The 13575-nt window shown below is 45.8% G+C and overlaps 1 protein-coding gene across 3 annotated transcripts in view; it reads right to left on the reverse strand.

The window, feature by feature from the left end:
* Positions 1–13575, reverse strand: part of AAR2 (AAR2 splicing factor) — a 70786-nt gene that overhangs the window by 15168 nt on the left and 42043 nt on the right. For all 3 annotated transcript variants that reach the window (XM_069752304.1, XM_069752306.1, XM_069752307.1), the window contains exon 3: positions 340–557. In XM_069752304.1, coding sequence (XP_069608405.1) covers positions 340–557 — 218 coding nt within the window. The remainder of the gene's footprint in view (positions 1–339; positions 558–13575) is intronic.

The raw sequence follows: 13575 nt of genomic DNA on the forward strand, positions 1-13575 counted from the left end.
CCCCTCCCTGCGCGATGCTTCCCTATGTCGCCGGAACACTGCGATCATCTTTGATCGCAGTGTTCCGGGGGTTAACGTGCCAGGAGTGGTCCGTGACTGCTCCTGGCACGCAGTGCTGAATGTCAGCTGACACCCGGCCGCGCTCCCCCGGTGAGCACGGCTGATCGTGTTAGACGTACTATCCCGTCGGTGGTCATACGGGCCCATACCACCATTATCATTGCAAGTATGTAAGGAATGTAAAGGACACCTGGTCTGCTGGTACCCAATACATTCGTAATGGAGAGAACTGGACACCCGTAACAATTTTTAGTGGCTGGATCGCTATTTTTCACTTACCTAGGATCGCCAGTGGATCCCCTGAATAGTTGATGTTGATCAGTTCTCCAAGTGCAAAAGACGAATCCATGCTGTGCTGTGTAATCTCAGCAGGGGTGGCATTCTTTGGGTACATTTTCTCTGGTAACTGGCTGAATCGGATTTCTGTTCCCTCTTTCTGCTTCATTTGGGGAAGCCTGGACAAACCTTCCTTATAATTCTGGCAGACAGTGTCATACCTGAGCAAAGAAGGAAAAATGTAACCACATACAAGTTCAACATGGGCTCAGTATGTAGATGTTATAACTGTTAGCATCAGGTATGGAATGTTTTTATTTACTTTCACCTTAACCCCTTAAGGACTAAGCCACTTTGTAGGTTAATGACCGAGCCTCATTTTCCAAATCTGACAAGTGTCACTATGAGAACTTGTAATAACTCTGGAACGCTTTAACATATCCCACTGATTTGGAGACATGTTTTTGTAACATTGTACTTCATGTTAGCGTTAAAGTTTGGTCGATATTTGTGCTTAGTTATGAAGATATTGAACATGTCAATTTTCAAACTTTACATTTTTTATGCCCTTAAAATAAGAGATATTTCACAAAATAGTTAATAACATTTCCCACATGTCTACTTTACATCTGCAGCATTTTTTTAAACCTGTTAGGAAGTTAGTAGGGTTAAACAAAATTAAGCAATTTCTCATTAACCCCTTCCCGACCTGTGACACAGCGTATGCGTCATGAAAGTCGGTGCCAATCCGACCTGTGACGCATATGCTGCGTCACAGAAAGATCGCGTCCCTGCAGGCCGGGTGAAAGGGTTAACTCCAATTTCACCCGGCCTGCAGGGACAGGGGGAGTGGTAGTTTAGCCCAGGGGGGTGGCTTCAACCCCCCCGTGGCTACGATCGCTCTGATTGGCTGTTGAAAGTGAAACTGCCAATCAGAGCGATTTGTAATATTTCACCTAAAAAACTGGTGAAATATTACAATCCAGCCATGGCCGATGCTGCAATATCATCGGCCATGGCTGGAAACACTGATGTGCCCCCACCCCACCGATCGCCCCCCCCCGCCCCCCGATCTGTGGTCCGCTCCCCTCCGTCCTGTGCTCCGCTCCCCCGTCCTCCTGTCCGCTCCCCCCGTGCTCCAATCACACCCCCCGTGCTCCAATCAAACCCCCCCGCACTCCGATCACCCCCCCCCGCACAGCGATCCCCCCCGTGCTCCGATTCCCCCCCGTGCTCCGATCCATCCCCCTGCACAGCGATCCCCCACCCCGTGCTCCAATCCACCCCCCCGTGTTCCGATCCACCCCCCCATGCTCCGATCCACCACCCCCCCTGTGCTCCGACGCTCCCCCCGTGCCCTGATCTCCCCCCCCCCCCTTATACTTACCTCCCGGGATCCGTCCGTCTTCTTTCCTGGGCGCCGCCATCTTCCAAAATGGCGGGCGCATGTGCAGTGCACCCGCCGAATCTGCCGGCCGGCAGATTCGTTCCAAAGTGAGTTTTGATCACTGAGATATAACCTCTCAGTGATCAAAATAAAAAAAAATAAAAAATAGTAAATGACCCCCCCCCCCCCCCCTTTGTCACCCCCATAGGTAGGGACAACAAAAAAAATAAAGAATTTTTATTTTTTTTTTACACTAAGGTTAGAATAGGGGTAGGGTTAGGGGTAGGGTTAGGGCTAGGATTAGGGGTAGGGTTTCGGTATGTGCACACGTATTCTGTTCCTCTGCGGATTTGACAAATCCGCAGTGCTAAACCGCTGTGGATTTATCGCGGATTTACCTGCGGTTTTACAACTGCGATTTTCTATTGGAGCAGTTGTAAAACCGCTGCGGAATCCGCAGAAATAAGTGACATGCTGTGGAATGTAAACCGCTGCTTCCGTGCAGTTTTTCCGCAGCATGTGTACAGCGATTTTTGTTTCCCATAGGTTTACATTGAACTGTAAACTCATGGGAAACTGCTGCGGATCTGCAGCGTTTTCCGCAGCGTGTGCACATACCTTTAGAATTAGGCTATGTGCACACGGTGCGGATTTGGCTGCGGATCCGCAGCGGATTGGCCGCTGCGGATTCACAGCAGTGTTCCATCAGGTTTACAGTACCATGTAAACCTATGGAAAACTAAATACGCTGTGCCCATGGTGCGGAAAATACCGCGTGGAAACGCTGTGTTGCATTTTCCGCAGCATGTCAATTCTTTGTGCGGATTCCGCAGCGTTTTACACCTGTTCCTCAATAGGAATCCACAGGTGAAATCCGCACAAAAAACACTGGAAATCCACGGTAAATCCGCAGGTAAAACGCAGTGCCCTTTACCCGCGGATTTTTCAAAAATGATGCTGAAAAATCTCACACGAATCCGCAACGTGGGCACATAGCCTTAGGGTTAGGGTTGGAATTAGGGTTGTGGTTAGGGGTGTGATTAGGGTTATGGCTACAGTTGGGATTAGGGTTAGGGGTGTGTTGGGGTTAGTGTTGGAGTTAGAATTGAGGGGTTTCCACTGTTTAGGCACATCAGGGGTCTCCAAACGCAACATGGCGCCACCATTGATTCCAGCCAATCTTGTATTCATAAAGTCAAATGGTGCTCCCTCAATTCCGGGCCCCAACGTGCGCCCAAACAGTGGTTTACCCCCACATATGGGGTACCAGCATACTCCGGACAAACTGCGCAACAATTACTGGGGTCCAATTTCTCCTGTTACCCTTGTGAAAATAAAAAAAATGCTTGCTAAAACATCATTTTTGAGGAAAGAAAAATTATTTTTTATTTTCACGGCTCTGCGTTGTAAACGTCTGTGAAGCACTTGGGGGTTCAAAGTGCTCACCACATATCTAGATAAGTTCCTTGCGGGGTCTAGTTTATAAAATGGGGTCACTTGTGGGGGGGTTTCTACTGTTTAGGCACACCAGGGGCTCTGCAAACGCAACGTGACGTCCGCAGACCATTCCATCAAAGTCTGCATTTCAAAAGTCACTACTTCCCTTCGGAGCCCCGACGTGTGCCCAAACAGTGGTTTACCCCCACACATGGGGTATCGGCGTACTCAGGAGAAACTGGACAACAACTTTTGGGGTCAAATTTCTCCTGTTACCCTTGGGAAAATAAAAAATAGCGGGCTAAAAAATCATTTTTGAGAAAAGAATTTTTTTTTTAAATTTTCATGGCTCTGCGTTATAAACTTCTGTGAAGCACTTGAGGGTTCAAAGTGCTGACCACACATCTAGATTAGTTCCTTTGGGGGTCTAGTTTCCAAAATGGGGTCATTTGTGGGGGATCTCCAATGTTTAGGCACACAGGGGCTCTCCAAACGCGACATGGTGTCCGCTAATGATTGGAGCTAAATTTCCATTTAAAAAGCCAAATGGCGTGCCTTCCCTTCTGAGCCCTGCCGTGCGCCCAAACAGTGGTTTACCCCCACATATGGGGTATCTGCGTACTCAGGACAAACTGGACAACAACATTTGTGGTCCAATTTCTCCTATTACCATTGGCAAAATAGGAAATTCCAGGCTAAAAAATCATTTTTGAGAAAAGAAAAATTATTTTTTATTTTCATGGCTCTGCATTATAAACTTCTGTGAAGCACCTGGGGGTTTAAGTGCTCAGTATGCATCTAGATAAGTTCCTTGGGGGGTCTAGTTTCCAAAATGGGGTCACTTGTGGGGGAGCTCCAATGCATAGGCACACAGGGGCTCTCCAAACGCGACATGGTGTCCGCTAACAATTGGAGCTAATTTTCCATTCAAAAAGTCAAAAGGCGCGCCTTCCCTTCCGAGCCCTGCCGTGTGCCCAAACAGTGGTTTACCCCCACATATGAGGTATCGGCGTACTCGGGAGAAATTGCTCAACAAATTTTAGGATCCATTTTATCCTATTGCCCATGTGAAAATGAAAAAATTGAGGCGAAAAGAAATTTTTTGTGAAAAAAAAAGTACTTTTTCATTTTTACGGATCAATTTGTGAAGCACCTGGGGGTTTAAAGGGCTCACTATGCATCTAGATAAGTTCCTTGGGGCGTCTAGTTTCCAAAATGGGGTCACTTGTGGGGGAGCTCCAATTTTTAGGCACACGGGGGCTCTCCAAACGTGACATGGTGTCCGCTAAAGAGTGCAGCCAATTTTTCATTCAAAAAGTCAAATGGCGCTCCTTCCCTTCCAAGCCCTGCGCCCAAACAGTGGTTTACCCCCACATATGAGGTATCAGCGTACTCAGGACAAATTGGACAACAACTTTCGTGGTTCAGTTTCTCCTTTTACCATTGGGAAAATAAAAAAATTGTTGCTGAAAAATCATTTTTGTGACTAAAAAGTTAAATGTTCATTTTTTCCTTCCATTTTGCTTCTGCTGCTGTGAAGCACCTGAAGGGTTAATAAACTTCTTGAATGTGGTTTTGAGCACCTTGAGGGGTGCAGTTTTTAGAATGGTGTCACTTTTGGGTATTTTCAGCCATATAGACCCCTCAAACTGACTTCAAATGTGAGGTGGTCCCTAAAAAAAATGGTTTTGTAAATTTCGTTGTAAAAATGAGAAATCGCTGGTCAAATTTTAACCCTTATAACTTCCTAGCAAAAAAAAATTTTGTTTCCAAAATTGTGCTGATGTAAAGTAGACATGTGGGAAATGTTATTTACTAACTATTTTGTGTCACATAACTCTCTGGTTTAACAGAATAAAAATTCAAAATGTGAAAATTGCGAAATTTTCAAAATTTTCGCCAAATTTCCGTTTTTATCACAAATAAACACAGAATTTATTGACCTAAATTTACCACTAACATGAAGCCCAATATGTCACGAAAAAACAATCTCAGAACCGCTAGGATCCATTGAAGCGTTCCTGAGTTATTACCTCATAAAGGGACACTGGTCAGAATTGCAAAAAACGGCAAGGTCTTTAAGGTCAAAATAGGCTGGGTCATGAAGGGGTTAAACCAACAAAAAAAAAAAAAAAAACTATTTTTTTTTAGGGACCACATCACATTTGAAGTGACTGAGGGGCTACATGACAGAAAATACTTAACAGTGGGGGGGCGTGGCCTGACTTCTGATGGTGCAGGTTGCATAGTGTGGGAGCTCCATTCCCAGGACTCATAAAGCGGCACACAGCAGTGCACAGACGGCGCTTTCTCCTCCAGAACTCCCCACTCCTGCTCCTTACCGTTCGGTGAGTGTATGGGGAAATCTAAAGCCGGCGCAGGGGACCCTTCCAGGCGCATTGTGGACTTCTTTGCAGCCACCCCTCAGCAGCCTCAGAGGCCCAAGATGGCGCCGCTTTCTCCTAGATCCTCCAGAGCTGCACGCCGAGGCTCTCAGTCTTCTGCCTCAAGCACAGCAGCGGCTGATCTCTCAGAGGCTCCAGTTACAGCAGCGCTGCTCAGAGACATGCTTGGTGACCTCCGTACCTCCCTGCAGGAGGATATGCGTTCCATGATGGCAGAGCTCAGGGGGGAGGTGGAGGAGCTGGGAGGCCGCACGGATCATCTTGAAAATAAAATGTCTGAACTGGTAGCTTCTCACAATGATTTGTGGGAAGCTCATGATAACCTGCAGCTGCTTGTTACCAAAACTCATGCTAAAACTCTGGATTTGGAAGACAGATCCAGGAGAAATAATGTGAAACTAAGAGGCATTGCTGAATCAATTGGGGCTGATGATCTCAGAGCCTTTCTACAAGACTTTATCACATCTATTCTCCCACTTTATTCCAAAGATGACGTTGTGATCGACCGTATTCATCGGATCCCTAAACCCTCAGGCCTTGACCCTGCGGTACCCAGAGATGTACTAGCTCGCATCCATTTTTTTGTTATGAAGGAGGAATTTCTGCAAGCACTAAGATCGAAGCCGTCGCTACCTGAACGATTTGCTACCATTGCAGTTTTCCCTGATCTGTCTCCAGGAACTCTAGCCCTCCGCAGGGCTTTTGCACCATACACCTCAATCCTGAGGGAAAAGGTTATATTATACCGCTGGGGTTTCCCCACCAAACTTTGCATTCGTAAAGACGGTTCATTTACCACGTGCCTATCCCCGTCGCAAGCAGCCAAGACCCTGTCCCAATGGGGTTTTGACCCTCCTGTGCCTACTCCTGCCTCTGCTTCCACCAAACCTGGAGGATCTGGTCCCTGGAGACGCCGTATTACCCCCGACTGGAAGGTCGCCTGAAGTGTCTATTTTAACCATTTCCTGGCTGGAAGAATTTATTTTTTCCTTTTTCCCGCTCAGTTCTAGTTCTCCTTTTCTTTTTTCTCTTCTTTTTTTTTGCTTGCTGAGTTTTTTGCTGAGGCTGGTTCCTGGCAGGACTCCGCTCAGCATATTGCCCCATTGGTGAACTGTTTTCTATTTTCACCTCAGACTCAGGATTTCCCTGGATGTTCCCTTGTTTAAATGTTTGGATTTTGTATGTTTGTTTTTCCCTTCTCCTCCTTCCCTCCCTCTCCCCCCTCCTTTCCCTCTTCCCCCCCCCTCGTCGCAGATGGAGTTTGCGAGGTATCCCACGACATGTTCATGCTTTTTTTGTGGGTAATAGGTTTGCGTATCTTCTTCAGCAAATTGTGTAACATATTACAATGAGTGTTTCTTTATATTCTATTAATGTTAACGGCCTCAACTCCCCTGGTAAGAGATCGATTGTCTGGCGTCAGCTCGCTAAATCCAAACACGATATTATATGCTTACAGGAGACTCATTTACTAGAACGGGACAATATAAGAATGTATTCAAATCTATACCCCCACCAATTTTTTGCGAATGGGAAGACCAAAAAGGCTGGGGTGGCAATTTTTTTTAGCAAGGCTAACTCTTTCCAGCTAATTAGTTCTACAGCCGACCCCGCGGGCAGATACATTATAATTTTATGTTTAATCAACAATACCCCTTACACCATTGCCTCTGTGTATGGCCCAAATTTTGGTCAGGTTAAATTTCTAAATAATTTATTTCAAATCTTAGGTAATTATCAGCATGGTCATAAATTAGTTGCCGGAGACTTCAACATTCCAGTATCCAAGAATCTGGACTGTTCATCGTCGGCCGTGGCCAGGGGTGATGCGGCCCAGCTGATTAGCTCCTACAATTTACACGATATCTGGAGATATCTCCATTGTAATGAGAGAGACTACACATTTTGGTCCCCTCGTCATGGTTCTTACAGTAGAATTGATTATATTTTAGTAGATGATGTCGCTCTCCCTCACTGCATGTCTGCAAATATAGGTAATATCACTTGGTCTGATCATGCTCCTGTGTCAGTCTCCCTAGAAGACCCTCTTGCAATCAGACCCCCTTCACACTGGCGCCTTAATGACCACCTTCTCTCTGAGCAAGCGAACTCTACACTAATTGAAAACTCTTTGCAGGAATTCTTTGCCTTTAATGACTCGGCGGATGTGCGTGAGGACTCCCTCTGGTTCGCTCACAAGGCAGTGGCTCGTGGCCTTTTCATTAAGATGGCTGCGACAGCTAAACGCAAGTATAACTTAAATCTTCAATCTGCCTTGGCTGAAGTGGCCCGGCTGGAGTCTTGCCACAAAGCCTGCCCCTCCCCTCAATTATTTTCCAATCTTTCTGATGCACGCCTGCGCCTTCGCCAGCTCCTCCTCCATAGAGCAGAAAATTCGCTCAGGAAATCGAAAGCCAAATTCTACTCCATGGGTGACAGGGCAGGCGCCTTACTAGCTAAACGCGTTAAAAAAAAAAAGAAGCCCAAACCAAAATTGCTTATCTTCTTAAGTCAGATGGTTCTCGGATTTACAACCCAATCCATATCGCTGAAGAATTTGCCTCATACTACTCCTCATTATATAACCTAGATTCTGACGTAAATACTCCTCAACCTTCTCAGGACTCAATTAACGCTTTTTTGAATAAAGCGAATCTCCCCACTGTTAATCCGGAGCAGTTGTCGCTCCTTAACGGCCCTATAGAAGCAACTGAAATCTCCCAAATAATCAGAGAGGCCAAAAAACGCTCTGCCCCGGGTCCAGATGGCTTTTCCTTCTCATACTACTCTCATTTTCTCACTATCCTCTCTCCTTTTCTCATTCGTTTATTTAACTACTGGCGCTCTAGGGGTACTATTGAGAGAGAGGGTCTGGAGGCTTGTATTTCGACACTTCCTAAACCTGGGAAACCTATGACCTCTCCTGGCAATTTTCGTCCCATCGCCCTTCTAAATTGCGATGTAAAAATATATGCTAAGGTCTGGGCCAATAGGTTATTATCGGTGCTCCCATCCTTGGTTCACTCAGACCAGGTTGGGTTTGTCCCGGGTAGGCAAACTAGAGATGGTACGAGACGCTTGATCGACCTGCTGGATGTGGTGGAAAGGCGGAGCCTCCCCAGTGTGTTCCTATCTCTCGACGCGGAAAAGGCGTTCGATCGGGTGCACTGGGGCTATATAGCATCTACTTTGCACAAATTTGGTCTTACTGGCCAGATTTTTTCAGCTATTATGGCTTTGTACTCCAATCCTTGTGCCTCAGTTCGCTCAGACGGCTTTAAATCCCGTATATTTTCTATTTCAAATGGGACCCGGCAGGGTTGCCCCCTCTCCCCCATCATCTTTGCTTTAGTCATGGAGCCCCTGGTGGCTGCGGTGAGGCAATGCCCTGACATTAGGGGGGTAATGGTGGGAAGTCAGGAACACAAAATTGGCCTCTACGCCGACGATGTGGTGTTGTCTTGCTCTGCTCCTCTACAGTCACTATCTGCAGTGTCTTCCATTCTTACCCAATTTACTGAAGCCTCCTATTATAAGCTAAATCTGTCCAAGTCCACAATTTTTCCTCTATTTATCTCTTCCTCTCTCCAACTTCAAATCCAAAATATTTACCCTTTTATATGGTCTCCGCTCGGATTCACTTATCTAGGTATTCAAATTACCCATATTAAAAACATTGTTCGCCTTAACTGTGATTCAACCCTCCACGAAATTAAAAAAAGAAATTGACCAGCTTGCCTGCTCTCATCTATCCTGGATGGCTAGGATACAAACGTCTAAGATGTTAATTCTCCCTAAACTTATATATCTTTTTAGATGCCTCCCCTTCGCTATCCCCTCTAAGTACCTCTCTGCTTTTCAAGCAATTATTGACCGTTTTATTTGGAATAACAAGCCACATAGAATAAAACGCTCCCTAATGTCTCTCCCATATGCCAGGGGAGGTCTTGGTGCCCCTAATATCCACCTTTACCACAAAGCTGCTCTCCTAGACCCCCTTAAGATTTGGTGGGAGGGGAACTCCTCCCTCCAGTATTGAGTCGTGCTTTGCCCCTAGGGGTTCCCTCAAACTTTTGCTGGAGATCTGTTTGCTCCAGCCGCCCAGTCGGAGCTCCCCTCTTAAAACAATTTGCTCCGCCACTAAGGTTTGGACAGGTCTCTGCCCTACTTACCTCCCTTTTATATTTGACTACGTCTCTATTCAAGCATTAGAATACGTAATAGATGGTTTGTCTCTCTCTGCCTGGGGGGACTGCGGAATACACCGAGTGAATGATCTCTATAATGAGTCGGGCCTAAGATCATTTGCGGACCTCACTGCTCGCTATAACTTGCCTCCTAGGGCTTTTTTTCAGTATTTCCAAATTCGTAGCCTCCTTAAACATTGTAACTCCTTCGGTGTGGCCGTGTCCCCCCTGGGTATGGAGACCCCAATCCACAGATTTTTCAGACCAAACACGTGGATTGATCATGGCATTTCCATCATTTATAAATCCCTCCTCTCCCATGATTTCTCTGAGAGACTCCCATTTATGTCCACTTGGGAGGGTGCCCTTGCATTCGAGGCTTCCCCGGAGGATTGGAGCATGGCTATGCTGCATCCTTCCAAATTCTCTTCGTGTCTTGGTCACCTCGAACAAAGCAAAAAAATTCAGCTCCTATGGTACTTCACTCCTGTTAAATTAGCTAAATTTTATCCCTCCTCTTCCCCATTATGCTGGAAAAATTGTGGTGTTTCTGGTTCGCTGGCTCATGTATGGTGGAGTTGCCCTAGTGTGCAAATATTTTGGCGACAGGTTGAAGCGATTCTTTCAGAGGTGACCCATCTTCCTATCAACCTAACTGGCCCTCTAGCAGTATTGGGTATATCTCTCTTGGACTTCCCATCTTCCCTTCAACCCATTATTTCTAAAATTCTTGTGGCGGCCCGACAATGTATTGCAAAGCACTGGAAATCTTCTAATATTCCCTCCAGACCTGAATTGATATCCAAAATTAATCTGCACTTTAGTTATGAGTCGATTACTGCGGACTGTCTTGCAAAAAAGAACAAGGTCCTTACGTGGTGGGACCCTTGGGTCTCCTCACCCTTTATTTCCTCGCCTGACCACCATCCCCCTTCTTCTGCCAGCTGACTCAATTGTTTGATATCATAGCTATGTATGCACCCATGTATTGTAATTTTTTTTGTTTCATTCTTGATCGTGGATTTTTACATTTATGTCTGCCTCTTCCCCTCCCCCTTCCTCCCCCTTTTTCCTTTCCTTGTTGCATTTTAATTGTACTCTGTTTTCTCAATAAAAATTGAATGGTTAAAAAAAAAAGAAAATACTTAACAGTGAAGCCATTTTGACCCCTCAAAGTGCTCAAAACCACATTCAAAAAGTTTATTAACCCTTCAGGTGCTTCAAAGGAATGTGCAAGGACAAAATTAACATTTTACTTTTTTTCCCCCAAAAAAAGTTACTTTAGTGCCAATTTTTTTTTTTACTTTCAAGACCGTAACAGGAGGAAAAAAAAAAAAAAAACCTAAAAAAAAAAAATTGTTGCGTAATTTCTCCCGACAATGTCGATGCCCCATATGTGAGGGAAAACTTCTGTTTGGGCGCATGGCAGGGCTTAGAAGGGAAGAAGCACACTGACTTAATTAACACAAAATTGGCAGGAAATCAAGAACGAGCGCTATGTACAGTTAGGAGAGACCCTGATGTGCTTAAGGGGAATCTGTCAGCATAATGATACCTTAGTATTTTTCAGTTTTGAGTTAATGATATGCTTGTGCTTTGTAGCAGGCCTCTTGGGGGGGGGTCTTCCCGTGGTACTCTGCTTAGGTATTCACCAGTATGGCTTATGACCAGGGCTGTGAAGTCGGAGTCATGGAAATTGCGGAGTCGGAGGTTTGACTTACCAACTCCACAGCCCTGCTTATGACACTAGGTCACTCATCCCTCGGTGACCTGCCCCCTAGTTTACATAATGAATATTATACAGTAAATTAAAAAAAAATCCCCTTCCGCAGGCAGGCCACAGCAGCAGCGCCTGCACTGCACCATGATCGCATCCATTTTGTGCATGTAATTATTCTTTTTGAAATCAATAAATTCCTAAAAAAAAAAAAAAATCAGTCTAAAAATGGCACCGATCGCGCCTGCGCAGTAGCAGCTATTGATGATCGGATAGCTGCTAGTGCGCAGGTGGCGCCATCTGGGTAGAGAAACACGGGTATTACATACCTGGTAATGTGTTTTTTCATGAGACATGACGGCACCACGAGAGAGGGGATCAGCCCATCAAGGACAGGAAACCTTCAAGATAAAAGGGGCGGCTCCTCTCTCCACATCAGTTGTTTTACAGAGTACGAGAGGAACTCCGCTGGTTAGTGTACACATAAATAATACATCCTATACAGTTCTATTCACCGATACCCCAGGGAGTGTATAATACAAATAATGCTAATAATGCACCCAACTAATGACGTGATCAAAAGGGTGGGAATATAAGGGTGCCGTCATGTCTCATGAAAAAAAACACATTACCAGGTATGTAATACCCGTGTTTTTCCATCATACATGACGGCACCACGAGAGAGTTACAGAGATTTGTATTCTCTTTAGGGAGGGATCACTGCTTGTAACACTCTTCTCCCAAATGTGAGATCAGAGGTAGCAGATAGGCCTAGCCTATAAGGTTTTAAAAACGTAGACGGAGAGGACCAAGTGGCCGCCTTACAGATTTGGTCGATGGTAGCATCAGCTCTCTCCGCCCATGGTGTCGCCATGGCCCTCGTGCAGTGGGCTTTCAGACCCTGTGGAACAACCCTGCCTGCACTACTATATGCTAGAATAATGGCCGCTCTCACCCATCTAGCTATAGTCTGTTTTGAGGCTTTAAGGCCCTTCCTTGACCCCCTGGAACGAAACAAATAAAGCCCTCTGTTTCCTCCAGGATTTTGTACTCTCTAGATACTGTAGGATACATCTCCTGACGTCTAAGCAATGGAGTCTCTCCTCTTTCTGGTTAATAATCTTTATTTTTTAATAATCTTTATTTTTATATAGCGCTAACATATTCCGCAGCGCTTTACATTTTTTCACACTCTTTCTGGTTACTAGGATTGGAACAGAAGGAGGGTAGGGTTATATCCTGAGCTCTATGAAATCTCGATACCACTTTGGGGAGATATGCCGGATCTAATTTTAATACAACCCTATCATCCAAAATTTGTGTGTAAGGGGGGGTCAGCTGACAACGCGTGTAAATCCCCCACCCTACGGGCCGATGTAAGTGCCACTAACAAAGCTGTTTTTAATGTTAGTATTTTATCTGAAGCTGTATCTAATGGCTCAAAGGGGCTTTCTGTCAGAGCTGTTAACACTAGATTTTGATCCCATGGTGGAGGAGTAGGAGAAGGAACAGAGTCAGCTCTACTACAGGCTCGGATAAACCTCACCACCCACCTATTACTTGCCAGGTCACAGTTGAACAGGGCTGCTAAGGCTGAAATGTGTACTTTGAGGGTACTAACAGCTAACCCCAGATCTAAGCCCTTCTGCAGGAACTCCAGTATTGCCACTATCGGGACCTCCCCTTCCCGCATTGGCCCTGAGCTGGACAGGAATTTCTTCCATATCCTCCCATAGATCTTGGTCGTTACTGGTTTTCTGCTGCTGAGCAAGGTGGATATTAACCCAGCTGAGAACCCCTCCTTCTCTAGTAACGACCGCTCAAATGCCAGGCTGTCAAATGAAGTCCGGAGTTCTGCGGGTGGTTGAAGGGACCCCGAGTTAGAAGGTCCTGGTCTTCCGGGAGAACCCACGGGTCCGTCACTGACATCACTCTCAGCCAGTAAAACCACGGTCTTTTCGGCCAGAAGGGAGCGATCATAATTACTCTGGCCTTGTCTTCCCTGATCTTCCTCAGAACTGCTGGGATTAGACATATCAGGCATACAGGAGTCCTGACGTCCATTCTACGCTGAAGGCGTCTACTGCCAACGGCCTGTCTGTAGGG

This window comes from Ranitomeya imitator, chromosome 2, assembly GCF_032444005.1.
Source record: "Ranitomeya imitator isolate aRanImi1 chromosome 2, aRanImi1.pri, whole genome shotgun sequence".
In the NCBI taxonomy this organism is placed as follows: domain Eukaryota; kingdom Metazoa; phylum Chordata; class Amphibia; order Anura; family Dendrobatidae; genus Ranitomeya; species Ranitomeya imitator.